Source organism: Pygocentrus nattereri, chromosome 18, assembly GCF_015220715.1.
Source record: "Pygocentrus nattereri isolate fPygNat1 chromosome 18, fPygNat1.pri, whole genome shotgun sequence".
Lineage (NCBI taxonomy): Eukaryota > Metazoa > Chordata > Actinopteri > Characiformes > Serrasalmidae > Pygocentrus > Pygocentrus nattereri.
Genome location: NC_051228.1, coordinates 17,259,831 through 17,273,981, shown reverse-complemented (window position 1 = coordinate 17,273,981; position 14,151 = coordinate 17,259,831). Strand labels below are relative to the sequence as shown.

The 14,151-nt window shown below is 38.4% G+C and overlaps 1 protein-coding gene across 2 annotated transcripts in view; it reads left to right on the top strand.

The window, feature by feature from the left end:
* antxr1b (ANTXR cell adhesion molecule 1b) overlaps window positions 1-14,151 on the top strand; it is a 102,777-nt gene that overhangs the window by 75,708 nt on the left and 12,918 nt on the right. For both annotated transcript variants that reach the window (XM_037546935.1, XM_017718878.2), the window contains exon 17: window positions 6,085-6,165. In XM_037546935.1, the coding sequence (XP_037402832.1) occupies window positions 6,085-6,165 (81 nt within the window). The remainder of the gene's footprint in view (window positions 1-6,084; window positions 6,166-14,151) is intronic.

Below are 14,151 nucleotides of genomic sequence, written 5' to 3'. Positions count from 1 at the left end.
AAGGCACCCAGAGCTGCTAGCAGTGAATCTTGCTGTCTGTCCCCTAATAAAGCCTGGATGCGCACCTCTAACTGGTCCACCTTCTCCACCAGAGAGCTAACTAGCTGGCACTTAGCACAAACACAGCCATTATCGCTAGAGGTGGGAAAGGGGGTTAAACTGAGCAGACAAAACAACCAGCAGAAGCCATTATATTTCAGGTACTTACCGCTTTTGGTTCATTTAGGAGCTTATAGCACAAAACGTTGCCGCAGTCACTCGCAGTCACGCACTCGCAGTCACATGCTCTCAGTCGCTTGCAGCGATGCACTTCATCTGTTCAAAGCAGTGCTGTTTTCTGCTGTAGCTCTTCAGTATGTATATTCTCTGCACATCTACCATGTTTTAATACTTTTTATTTTTTATTAATATTTATATATTTTTATAAATATTTTTATATACTTTTATATTTTTATTAATATTTTAATACTTTAATATTTCAGGTGTTTAAGCACCTTTGGACTAAAAGAGTTTCAATATAAGCATTTGACTAGTAACTTGAATAGTAACTTTACAGAGGGCAAAACCATTCTTAAATTTCAATGTAAGTTAATGGAAAATGTTTTTATTCTAAAAACATTTTTATATAGTTTAGTCTTGGGAGCTGCTGTAATTTGAGTCATTACTGATGAGATATGGGATTTTAATCCAGTACAAATCTGCAATATTTGGGGTTTTTACAAATCTGCTTAATAACAACCCTTCTACAGTTAATTACCTTCTATATTTGGCCGAACCCAGTGCTCCCTCAATAATAGCTGTCCTGCTCGAATAAAAGCAGTGCTGTTTTCTGCTGTAGCTCTTCAGTATGTATATTCTCTGCACATCTACCATGTTTTAATACTTTTTATTTTTTATTAATATGTATATATTCTTATAAATATTTTTATATACTTATATATTTTTATTAATATTTTAATACTTTAATATTTCAGGTGTTTAAGCACCTTTGTGCTAAAAGAGTTTCAATATAAGCATTTGACTAGTAACTTGAATAGTAACTTTACAGAGGGCAAAAACATTCTTTAATTTCAATGTAAGTTAATGGAAAATGTTTTTATTCTAAGCCATTTTGGATCATTTCTATTGCTCCAATCATCATAAAATTTTCTCACAATGTAAAGCACAGCTGCTGAGCTCAAATGATACAGAAAAATAAAAATCCCAAAAAAATGGAGATACATTTTTTTCATTGGACAGCAGCTATATATATATACGCCAGAGTTGATGGGGTGCTAACTCTTCCTAAGGCACCCAGAGCTGCTAGCAGTGAATCTTGCTGTCTGTCCCTTAATAAACCCTGGATGCGCACCTCTAACTGGTCCACCTTCTCCACCAGAGAACTAACTAGCTGGCACTTAGCACAAACACAGCCACTATCATTATTGCTAGAGGTGGAAAAAGGTGTTAAACTAAACACGCCACACTTTGAGCAGACAAAACAACCAGCAGAAGCCATGATATTTCAGGTACTTACCGCTTTTGGTTGATTTAGGAGCTTATACCAGAAAACGTTGCCGCAGCTCACAATCGCTCGCAGTCACGCGTTCGCAGTCACAAGTGTTTCAACAGTAAATGAAAAGTGCCTTTAGCTGAGCTAAAGGTTAAAGCAGAGCAAATTAAGTCTGTGTTTTTGTTTAGATTTTTTAGTTTATACCAGCACATCAGCACTGAGACATATTTACAGCCAAGATGGTAAAATGACATAAAATGTTATGGCTCGCAAGGTAGTTTAATTTTTGTTAAAAGGACAAAATGGCTCGAGTTTACATTTGGCTTAGAACCCATGCAGTAGTGTATATCTCCTTGCTGTTGCTACAAAACTTCTAAGAGATAAACTTTATTTGCAGCTTTATATGCAACCATCACAGAATATAAGAAAAAATCATATTGTTTTATGATGTAAAGAAAAAAATGAAAACCTCAAAGCTGCATTTTTAATTTAAGTCTGTCTCTTTGTTTGTAAAGTGGACTGTCATTGGTTTGAAGTGTAGAAAAGCTTCAGACTTGCTTTCCTTGAAGGTTTGCTGACTAGAGCTGATGAGGAAACCGTGACCAGCACAGTTTTGGTCTTATATGCAATGAAATGAGCATCACCTCATCTGCACTGATGACACGAACAGTTTGGCGAGGTTTGCGGTGCGGTAATTATCTGGACGTGAACGGGTCGGTAAGGGCCTGCTGGAGTTCAGGAGCCGGCAGAGAGCTCAGGGTTTAGGCTGAGGTTCAGGCATTGTTTCATAATGCCTCTGTCAGCTGGAGGGAGGGAGGAGAGCAGCGTAATTTGAAGCAGACGCTGAACCGGGCTAACCTCAGGGAATGGGATTTGCAGAGCTGGTTCTTTTCCCAACAAAACAAATACCTCTGGCTTTGTGTCCCGAGCGCTTTGCTGCCTTCTCGAGGCTTCGCTGAGTGGTGGACTGTTCCAACTGAGATGGCGGACAGATACATGCAGGAACACTGTATCTTAATTCATCTGAACATACTACTTACAGTGCTGAGTATTAAAGACGAGGGGTTGAGATTAGGCGCAGGTGATATGGCAGAACAATTGTATCATGATACATGATACATATTGCTATATTTTGACACACTTTATGACACTATATTTATGACACACGCTATATTGGTGCCACATTTAGAAGCTCACCGGGGCATTTGCATGCAAGTCTTAAGCCCTGTTGGAGCTGGATTAGTTTAGTCTTGGGCTGCTGTAATGTGAGTCATTGAGTCACTGATGAGATATGGGATTTTAATCCAGTACAAATGTGCAATATTTGTAATTTTTACAAATCTGCTTAGTAACCATTCTACAGTTAATTACCTTCTATAATTGGCTGAACCCGACGCTCCCTCAATAATAGCTGTCCTGCTCGAATCAACATCACAGTAACACAATAACAAAACCAGGTCATAAAAAAAAATTGCTTCCATTTCTTTCCTTTTTTGCAATATGATGTCATGGCTAACAGCTGAACTGGAGTTTAATTTGAGCCAGTTCCTTAAATTTAATCCTTAAGTTTAAGACCACTAAATATATCACAATTCAGTGTATATTCCCTCCCATAGGCTATGATTATGCACCATCATTAATGATTTTTGCTATCCAGTGGTATCTTCTTTTTCTTTTTCTTCTTCTTCTTCTTCTTCTTGTTTTACTGCCAGATTTTCCTGCAGTTTTTGAAGCATCGATCCCTGAATGTTTGGTCTGATAAAAGAAAATGGACCAAGCCCAAAATGGCAAGACATTAAGTTTTTAATTAACAACAAATCAGTAAACAAACAGCTACAGTGAGTCACTGGGTGAGAACTTTTCACTTTGATTTCTTTAAATGTTGAAGTTTTAGCTGTAAATTTGCAGACAATCCTTTATGGCAAGAAGAGTCAGTTTTGATCCAGTCAGCATTGACAGCTTCAAACAGCTGAAAAACATTGCTGAGCTAGTTTGTGTTTAATGTGAGACCAAATATTTTCTACAGGGTTAAAATCTGGACTCTGACCAGCCAAAACTAGAGTTTTGGCCTTGGCCAATTTTCTTTTGTCCAGGAGTAAACATTTGTATACTACGTTCTTTAAATGACAATTTTTCCCCATAGGAAGGAATAGGGTGCAAAGGTGCACGACCATGTACTGCAAAAGACATTGTTTCACCCTGTACACTATGGCAAACTCCTAGCACCAAATTAGTGACTGCCTAGCAACAAGTTGTGCAATAACTGCATTTTCCTCAAGAAATGCCTTTTTCTAGTTTTTAATTGCTGTTTGGGACACAGCACACAAATACAGTTCAAACATTTCCTGAATGTGTAGAGTCACCTTTTCCATTCCATCTTACCACAAGATCAAACGCAACTCACATCCAGAGTTATGAGGCTATAAAGAGGGGCTGAGATACACGTCATCTGCCTCTCACTGTGTGGATCTGGTGGATTTGTGTGTCCATCTATATTCTGTGTGAAACTGACCAATGGACACTGACCCATCATACTGGAAACCCTTCATTCTTCAATCAGTCCACGTCGGAGACACATGTCAAATAGTGTGCATAGAGTTTACAGCTGCTGAATTTGCTGCAATGGATTTGGAAAGAAATGATGAAGATAAAGGAGCATTTAGGTATGAAACATTTGAGTATCATGTTATATGAAGAGCCTTTAAAGGAGAGTTTAAAAAGAGATGAACAAATAGAGAGAGAATGACCTCAGAGTGTTAATCCTGAAAGAAAGCAATAAAACAGCAGTCTCTTTAAGCTCTCACAGTGCATGTGCAGCACGTAAACAAAGGACAAACTCTGCCAGAATGGTCCCGCAGTGCAGCGTGACATGACTTCCATTCCAAGCATTATAAAACATGTACCTGTTTAATTCTGCACCATCTCTCTCCCACTGAGACTGCTAAGTTGTTCTAAAACTACATTTAAAAGTGGCATTTCAAAGTAGAGCTTTTAATTATTATACACTGTTAGAAATAAAGGTGCTGTGCAGGTACATTTCTTGTTCATAAAAGTACAAACAATGAAAATGTTCCCTCAAAGGTAGAACAGTGGTTTTAAGGTCCAACTGTGAATCTTAAATAAGATTATCCCAATGAAAAGTATGTATTTGTACCTTTTCAAACAGAACAGTAAAATAAAAAGCCTGGTGAGGAGACGGGGTGTATGGAGTCTTACAGCTGAGAAAATATAATTTCAGTGGATTATGATACAATTATGTTCCCTGACTAAAGGTACTGAGATGTACCCTTGAGGGTTCCAGCCCAGCGACGCTGCTCCAGTGCCCCTTATATTTGAGAGTGTACCTGCAAACACCCTTTAGGAAGAAAGAAAGAAATCTAAGCCCTCTGCTTGCTGAGCTATATTTAAACAACTGTGTTTGTCTTTTTTCCAGACTGTCCTTCAGGATAACACAGGAACGTTTAATAGGAAACATTCTGGTGTGCATCAGTCCAGATGAAAGCGTGCACAATATGGAAGCATTTATTCAGTGCAAGCGCGCCCTGCCAAACACATGAAAACACATTCCATACATGAACCAGCTCTCTTTGTTTGACTGCACTGTTTATCTCGACTCTGTTTGAAACAGGGCCACAACTTTAGGGGTCACCACACGCAGTACACTGCGCAACTCTGCTGTCCTGTAGTGGGTTTTATAAAGCATGTGGTGTTACAGTGTCCAGTGTTGTGCCACTTACTTAATATCTGGAGTTTTTAAAGTGATGATTCTGCTATTTTACCCAGAGTGCCTCCTCCCTAATCCAAATATAGTCGATCAGCCAGGACAAGTTTAGTGTCTGAGGTTTGCTTCAGAAGTTTTGTTTTAGTGCTGTAGCTGTGAGGCCAGTGATGCTAAAAAGTAATGGAGGCCTATGTAAATCCATTAGCATGCTAACTTGAGATGCAAAATTTCGTTTGATGATAGCTGACCGTCATTAGACAGAGATGAATTGTTAACTGCCAGCCTAAAGTTGAGGACACAACTCATCAAAATATCAGAAATAAAACAAGTAGTTCTGGTTATGAAAACTAATCCACTAAACTATGTTCAAAGCATCGCAGCAGCTGAACTCTGTATCACATGTCATGAAAACCCCTTGTGCTGTTAATACAATAATCTTTGACTTTACTGCTGCTCGCATGGAGCACCAAATGCGCTGACGTTAGAACCCAGTTCTATTTAAACTGAGAGGTTGGTCAGCTAGCTAACGGGCTAAAAGATAACAAACATGCTAAACTGCTCCATCTTTAATATCACATGCTCAAATTAAAGCACTTACAATAAGATTCACTGTATAACTGCAATTTAAAAGACTGAAAATGTCACTTGAAGAGGGGAGCTGCTTATATAGGAGAAAAAGGAGAAAAAGTTATATAGGAGAAAAAGTTTAACATGAAATGACAGTATACAGTGTATGGCCAACTGAATATACACATTTTCACAGTATTAACACTGGCGATATAGATTTAACTTCATATCGTCGACTCCTGGTTTATAGTGGCGTCTGCTTGTTTTCTGTTATTTGTTTAATATGTCGTGCTGTGTCTTATAGGGGAAGCTTGATGCTCTGGTCGTTTGGCTGAGGAGAGGATATGACCGTGTCTCTGTGATGAGGCCACAGCCGGGAGAGAAGGTGAGTCAATCAGCATTGGGCATCTCTCTAAATCACATTTTACTCCAAAATGTATTAGTCAGATTAGATTAAATAGTGGTAAAAAATAGATGTTGAAAATATAAATATAACACACATATATAGAGTGAGTGGAGAGAAAGCAAATGGGTCATTCTACAGAAACAACTATTTTTATGTCCCTACTGTTTACAGATATATTACACTTAAAAAAAACAAGTTAGGCTTACAATTTATTTACATTTTCAAATAAAACAATACGTTATTTTAACAATTACACCATCTACAGCCATCAATTTAACAATATTGGTTTTTAAATCAATTACCTAGAATTCCAAGCACCACAGAAGTGCTTGTCCCCACATGTGGATGAGGAAAAGAATGAGCCAATTTTTTCTGCAATTTTAACTACAATAATCTATACATGACTATGGAATATATAAAATAAATGACAAATAAATGTTATAAAAATATCCAATGAAAGTTGTTGTCCCCAGGAATTGTGTCACTGGTGTTACCCCGTTAAAAAAAATCTCTTATTTTGAAATGAAAATCAGACTGATGATATTACTTGACTTCCGTTTACCTATTTTCTGAGGATCTATGAAGAAAAGCACATAGTAAGTCCACTATGTGTTTTCAGATATCAGAATGTTCTCATTTAGCTCATGATTTCATCTGAAGCTTTTAGTTGATATCACTGGTATGACCTTTATTCTTAGGTAATTGTGAAAAAATAGAATACAACACAAATAGATTAAACTACATATTTTAGTGGATATTCAATGATTGACAAGATGTGGTTTGATGTCCTGTAGCAGCCATTTTATAAAATATAAAATTATAAACCCACCATATTTCAGTCTGTTTTTATTCTCTGCACTAATGACACTTCTTTCAACCGTAACAACCGTTGCACTGGACTGCCCGATCCAGCAAAAAAAAAATAATTTGTCCTGTTGAAGATGCCCCACACTTGGCCAGTCCATCACCTTTACCTTCAGCAAGGCAGTTGTCATCTTGGAGGTGTGTTTGGGGTCGTTATCCTGTTCTTGTGAGTCATCTTCAAAAGAGGCTTCCTTCTGGGATGATGGCCATGTAGACTGAGTTGATGCATTGTGTGGCTTGTGGTCTGAGCACTGACAGGTTGACTTCCCACTTCTTCAACATCTGCAGCAATGCTGGCAGCACTCATGCGTCTATTTTTTGAAGCCAACCTCTGGATATGACGCTGAACACGTGGACAAATTCTTTGGTCGACTCTGGCGAGGCCTGTTCTGAGTGGAACCTGTCCTGGAAAACCGCTGTATGACCTTGGCCACCGTGCTATAGCTCAGTTTCATGGTTTTAGCAATCTTCTTATAGTCTAGGCCCTCTTTGTGGAGAGCAGCAATTCTATTTCTCACATCCTCAGAGAGTTCTTTGCCCTGAGGTGCCATGTTGAATATCCAGTGGCCATTATGAGCGAATTGTACCCAAAACATCAAATTTAACAGGCCTGCTCCCCATTCAGACATGGGACCTTATAACTCTAATGAGTCACATGACACCAGGGAGGGACAATAACACAATTGGGCACAATTTGGACATGTTCACTGTGAGGTGTACTACTTGTGTTGCCAGCTATTTAGACATTAATGGCTGTGTGTTATTTTCAGAGGACAGTAAATTTATACTGCTATACAAGCTGTTCACTGATTACTTTAAGTTATATCCAAGTTTCATTTCTATAGTGTTGTCCCATGAAAAGATATAATAAAATATTTGCAGAAATGTGAGGGGTGTACTCACTTTTGTGAGATACTGTTTGATTTAGTGATTATTTTACTTTATTCAGGCTGTTCACTAATTTGAGGGATTTCTCTTCATGTGTGATTAGTCCTGCTCCTGCCTGCAGGAGGCAGGTTACCCGCCTGCTTGACATTCATCATAATTTCATGCTTCCGAGACCTGATAAAAGTCAAGGCTTATCCAAACCCCTCCATGTTCAAAGAGTGACCAAACACTGTTGTAGGAGAACAAGGCTGCAGAATCAAAGAACAAAGAAAAATTAAAGAACAAAAATCTGAAAGCAAACATTAAACACACAAACTTTCCTTAGACACGAATTTTGGTTTGGAAGTGACCGCACTGAACACATTCTGGGCGATGAGCTGTCAGCTGTCAGTCAATGAAGCTTCATGATCACTCCTGTTATGCTGGCAAAAATGTAACTGACCTGCATTCATTGGCTGTCATGATTGTTTACCTCAGGATAAGCGCACTGTATAATTGTGACATTGTTTTTTTGCACATGTGGGTCAGTTTAGGGGCTGTTCTGTTCAGACAGATGTTGCATATACGTTCGAAAGATATTGTGAACAGCTAAACAAAAAAAAATCAGATTTTGTGTGAAAATCGGATTTGGAGCAACTTACACCTACTGTTTGAATGTAGCCTTAGATTCTGGGCTCTGTTTAATCCCACACGTAAACATAGTTACAAAAGAAGCTTTTCATCATGTAAGAAATATCACTAAAGTTCAGCCTTTTCTTTCTCAGAGTGAGACAGAGAAATTAAATGCTGTGTTTGTTCAGCAGAGTTGATCACTGTAATTATCTTAGTGGAGGAAACAGTTCATCCACTACAATTTTTACAGAATACAGCAGCACAGATCCTCACAACACCAACATAGAGGGCCCATATCACCCCCATTTACACACTTTTAGGAGCGATTTTAAAGCTCTGCTGCTGATTTTTAAAGTTCTAAATGACCTTAAAGCTCCTAAGTGTCTGTCTGTTTATGATCTTAGATCTGCAGATACAGACCTTCTGCAAACACATTCCATAAAATACAGAAAACTTGAGACTCTTTCTGCTATTCTGCTTCTAAACTGTGGAGCTCAGTTCACCTTTTATTAGACAGTCAAGCTCAGAACCCAATAAACCCTGTAAACCCTGTCCCCTCTGAGCCCCACCTGAAATTCCTTTAATCCAACTTTTTAAATGTCTGGAATACAATCAATAACGCAGGCAAAACAAGCTAGCAAGTGAAATGCTACCATAATCTAACTGAACTGTTTTTCTCTATAAGAGGTATTGTTTATTTTTACAGTATGTAACGTGTTCTACTTTTTTTTTTTTAAAGGAACACATGCTTACTTATGTACCATCCATGTGCTAGTGACAGGCTTGTTGTCCATTGGGCAATGTGGTCAAGCACACCGGCGTCCCTTATCGCAAGCTTTGCTTTCACAGTGAACTGGCTTGGAAATTTCACTCTCTGTTTTTTCTCATTCTAATAACTCTACATTCCCTCACATTTAGCCCAAACCTTCTCTTACTTGTCCCCGGACATGGCTTCTGACACTGATATCTGCAAACATGGACAAAATCCAGGCTTCACTAAGGCTGCTAAAACTGTTTTTATCTGTGCTGCATGCCTTTGTCTATTTCTGCAGACAGCAGTGTGAGCATGTTTTACTGCCAGTGCTAATGAACACTAAAAACATCCACGTCTACATTTTGCACTCGCAAACACAAACAGCTCTGCCAGCATTACATAACACAGCAACTGAGTCTCATTACAGACAGATGGACTGAGAGGGAGTGAAGTGCAGCTGTTTGAAGGATCCACTGATTACTCTGGTCCTAGATGAGTGGATGGGTGCAGAAGCAGGAGTCCAGTGGCCCTTTCTCTCTGACCAGGCGCTCATTTTCTCGATTGACTGATAAATAGTGACGCACGGATAAGGAAGAAGGCCAGTTTAGGCCTATTCGGAGACCTGAGGATGAGCTGTCTTTCCTGCGCTCTCCTCTCTACATCCGTTAATAAAGACATTGCTGCTGTTTGAAATTACCTGCAGCAGGATCATTTGAAACCTTTAATCAGGTAGAGTGAATTTCAACCCTGCAGCAGCAGAGAACATGAAAGGAGTAGCTTGTGAAAAATCAATACTTTGTGGTGTGATGTTTGGTATGATTATGTGGTTTCCAACACTATATGAGTGTTGCAGACGGAAGCAGGCATGAAGAGAAACCCTGCAAATTAAGGACCAGTCTAAATAAAGTAGAACGATCGTCAAATCCTATAAGTAAACAACATAAACTGATAACAGTAAAACATTTAAAATGGAAAATAAGTCATTCTCTAGCTACCAATCACATGAACAACACGCAAATACTCATAGTCCTGATTCATACATACTGCTTCTGCATGGTGTGGAAAGCCTTGCTTTTCATTTTGGTGCCCACACAGGTTGTGCATGCCAAGTGGCAGAGTCGGCTGTGGTGAGTTTAAGTTTACAAACTTAAAAAGGCGATGTTTTTGTGTAATTCATGCTGAACTACTAGGAAAACATTCTGTGCAGCAGACAGATTTCCCATTTGGTCTACCAGGCTTGAAATATTTGCCTAATAATAAGTCAGAATTAATAAGTTGTGGATAAACAAATATACCTTATACATTTACAAAAAATAATTCTATTGAACAGAGTGACTGATGTGACAATTTGTCTGTCTGTAAAAAGGAATGTCTGTATATCTGTCTCACTGCTCCACTCTGCAGCACAAACACTGTAGGTAAGAAAGGCCAGCCTATCCGAGCTGTGGCGCTCATGCTGCCGCATTACTCACGCCACGCGTTCATGTGTGAATCAGGCATTACAGAGACGGCAAGGCCTTCATTCCGATGGCCATAGGTGTCCAAAATAACTATGTAGGTAATTTCCTCCTTTGTGTTTACTGGTAATAAATGGCGGTTGGTGAAGTTACTCACAGTGAGCCTGATGACCATGACTGGTGTGTTTTTGCAGCAGAGGATAATGAGTTTGTGAATAGACTGTATCAGAAATTGGATGTCAACTCACCAGGAGAGGACTGTGCGGGTGGGAGTGGGACTAACTGTTTCAGCTGCAGACGGGCGCAGGAGTAATGATTTGGATTTTCTGCAGGAGCAGGACTGAGAAAACAGACCTCTAGTGTGTGACCTACAGCAGTGTGATAGAAGGGTGTGATTCAGCGAAGTGATACAGTTATACTTTAATAACAGTAATACAATTAATCTTAGTAATAATGATAATACAGGTCTTTATTTACACATCACTCTTCACACTTTTAAAATGCAGCTCAACATTTGTCCTGTATATGGTGTGATACAATGGTGCAATACAGTGGTACAATACAGAGGTGTGATAGAATGGGGTGAGATACAGCGGTGTGAGAGTGATGATAGAGTGGTGTGATACAGTGGTTCAATAGAGCAATGTAAAATAATGGTGTCCTGACAGTGTGACATGGAATGATGGTGTGATGGATTGATGTGATACAGCTGTATGTGATCATGGAGTCATTTAAGGCTGTGTTATGATGCTGTGATACAGCTGTTAACTTACTGTTTGATCATTTTTTTGGTATTTCTGTAATACAGTCTGTTGAGTCATAGTTCAACACTATGGCCCTCATGGTCTGCTCAGCCTCAGAAAAAATGCCTTATGGCTTCCGTCCCACTTTAACTACTACATATAGTGTGTAACACTTTGGTATAGTATCACACAGTGCTCTACATACATATTTCTCCAGCCCCCTTCTTCTCAAGTACAGTTATTTTCTCTTTTAGCCACGCAAGTTTAACCATTTCTTTTTATTCTTTATTTTAATTTTTTTTTTTATTATTTATTTTTAAACCTATTGGTCTTCTGCTGGGTGTTATTCTCATAAATAGCTGTTGAAACAGTGCTCAGGAAATCAAACAGTTGGGACTCCATTTGGTTATTTTAAAGTGTGCCTCTCCCAAATTTACTGAATTGCTCCAGCTGTGGCTGCATGAATTGCAAGAAGAGGGTGATTGGAGGAGAAAGGAGTTCCAGCTGTTAGTAATAAAAAGTTCTGGGAAGGGTAGAAAGAACCGCAAAGATGGAGCAGACTGCAAATAATGCTTCTCCTTAAAGGAATGCAGTCTCGTCTGCTCAATGCATTAAGGCCAGACGAAAAAAAGCATCCATACAACCAGCCTCAGTCAGATATGACGAGGATAATGCAGGAAACTGGAGAGAAATCAAAAGCATCGTGAACACTTTCGGCCTTTGACGAGCAGCGAAAGATAAATGAACAAAGGCTGTAAGGCCATTAAAGAGGAGGTTAGAGAGATGAAAGACCGGGAAGATTGCAGGAGAAACATTTAACCTGTACTTTATTGACAAGATCTTGTTTTCAGTAAAAAAACTACAACAGCAAGATTCAACATGAACTGAGGTGACCCTTTTTTCTGTCTTATTGAATCCTAAGAGGTCTGGTAAACTCCTTCAGACACCTGTGGTGTGAATGCACAATGCTGCCTCGATATAGGAAGATTATGAAAAGGATCTTTATGTCTGCAGTGTGCTGAATAGCTGTATGTCTAACTATATAACTAAATATAAGAATAAGAATAAGAATCATATACTGTTACAGTTTATACAGAATAAACAAAACAAACAAATGAACAAAAAAATGGACAAAGAAAAACTTTTCAGTGGAGCAAAAAATCCTTTGTTTTGAGAATGAACAATCATCTCAAAATGTAAAAATAATTAGATTTGAGGTTATTTCTCCGTATTACAATATTCCGAAAGGTCACAATATACCTAATGTAATAAATCAATTTCAGTGGCCACTGGCAATGTGGCCATGTTAAACTATTCTGATGCTGTAGAGCAAGCTCAACCATTAAAGGGTGGTTGACAGACCAGTGGGCCACAGAACACCTGCCTTTTTATTTAATTTTTAACATTTTGCTATAACCTGAACCGGCCATTGTTTATTCAAAATCCGTAAAAATGACAACAGCAAATGTAAGCAGTTGTAGTAGATCTTAAAATATGACATGAGTAATATTACAATACTTTTCCCAAAGTTTTGCAGTATTTGAAATCATTTTAAAAATCTCCACAGGAAGTAGGTCTTTTAAACCTGCCTATGCATCTGATCCTAACACCTGCAATCTTTTCTGTGCTGTTCATTCGTTCTTGTGATCAGTTTCTGAGCTGCTGAGTGTTCATAGCGGTTATAGTGTCTAAACTGTTTATAGTGTTTGGTGTCTATAGTATTTAAAGCATCTGTAGTGTTTATAGCATCTACAGTGTTTAAAGTGTGTATAGTGTTTATGATGTTTGTGCTGTTTATAGTGACTATAGTGTTCATACTGTTTGTAATGTTTATAGTGTTTATAATAGTTGAAGTGTTTTCTATAGTGTCTGTAATTTTTATAATGTCCATAGTGTCTATAGAGTTTATAGTGTTTATTTTTTAAAGTGTTATACTGTTTATAGTGTTTTTGTTGGTTGTCTTCTATATTGTTTGTGTTTATAGTGTTTATATAGTGATTATAGTGTCTACAGTATTTATAGTGTTTATAGCATCTGCAGCAATTATGGTATTTTTGTTTTTATATTGTTTAAGATGTGTATAGTTTTTATAGTTTTTAGCGCCTATAGTGTAGGAGCAGACTTTACGTTGCATGCTGGGGAATGTAGTGCTGCAAACTGTAATATATAAAATTAAATAATACATTTATTTTAAAATTATAAAAATACTTTTTGCGTACCAGATGGCTGTAAGGGTTCAGCCCGCACCGCCTGCTGCCAGCAGAGGGCATCGGCAGCAAGGCGCCCATGGTTGACGGTGGCAAGGTGCCATCGATCAAATTAGACTAACTTGACACACCTGGAAGCCTCCTTATATAAGGTGCTGGCAAACGCCAATGTTTGTCACACCTTTATAGAGGGGTGACCGGTATGATACTTTGTCTTAAGAAAAAAAGAAAAAAAAAAGAAAAGAAAAGAAAAGAGAGGAAACTGCCCCAAAACCCAAAAAGAAAAATCAAAGAGGGCAGAGAAAAGAAATTACCTCAAAAAACAAAAAGAGAGTAATTACCTCCAAATTACTCACAACAACAACAAAAAACCCAAAAATCTAAGCCACACCAAAGGTGTTTGTTGAAGGAGCAAACATGAGAAGAAAAGCCTGCCAACC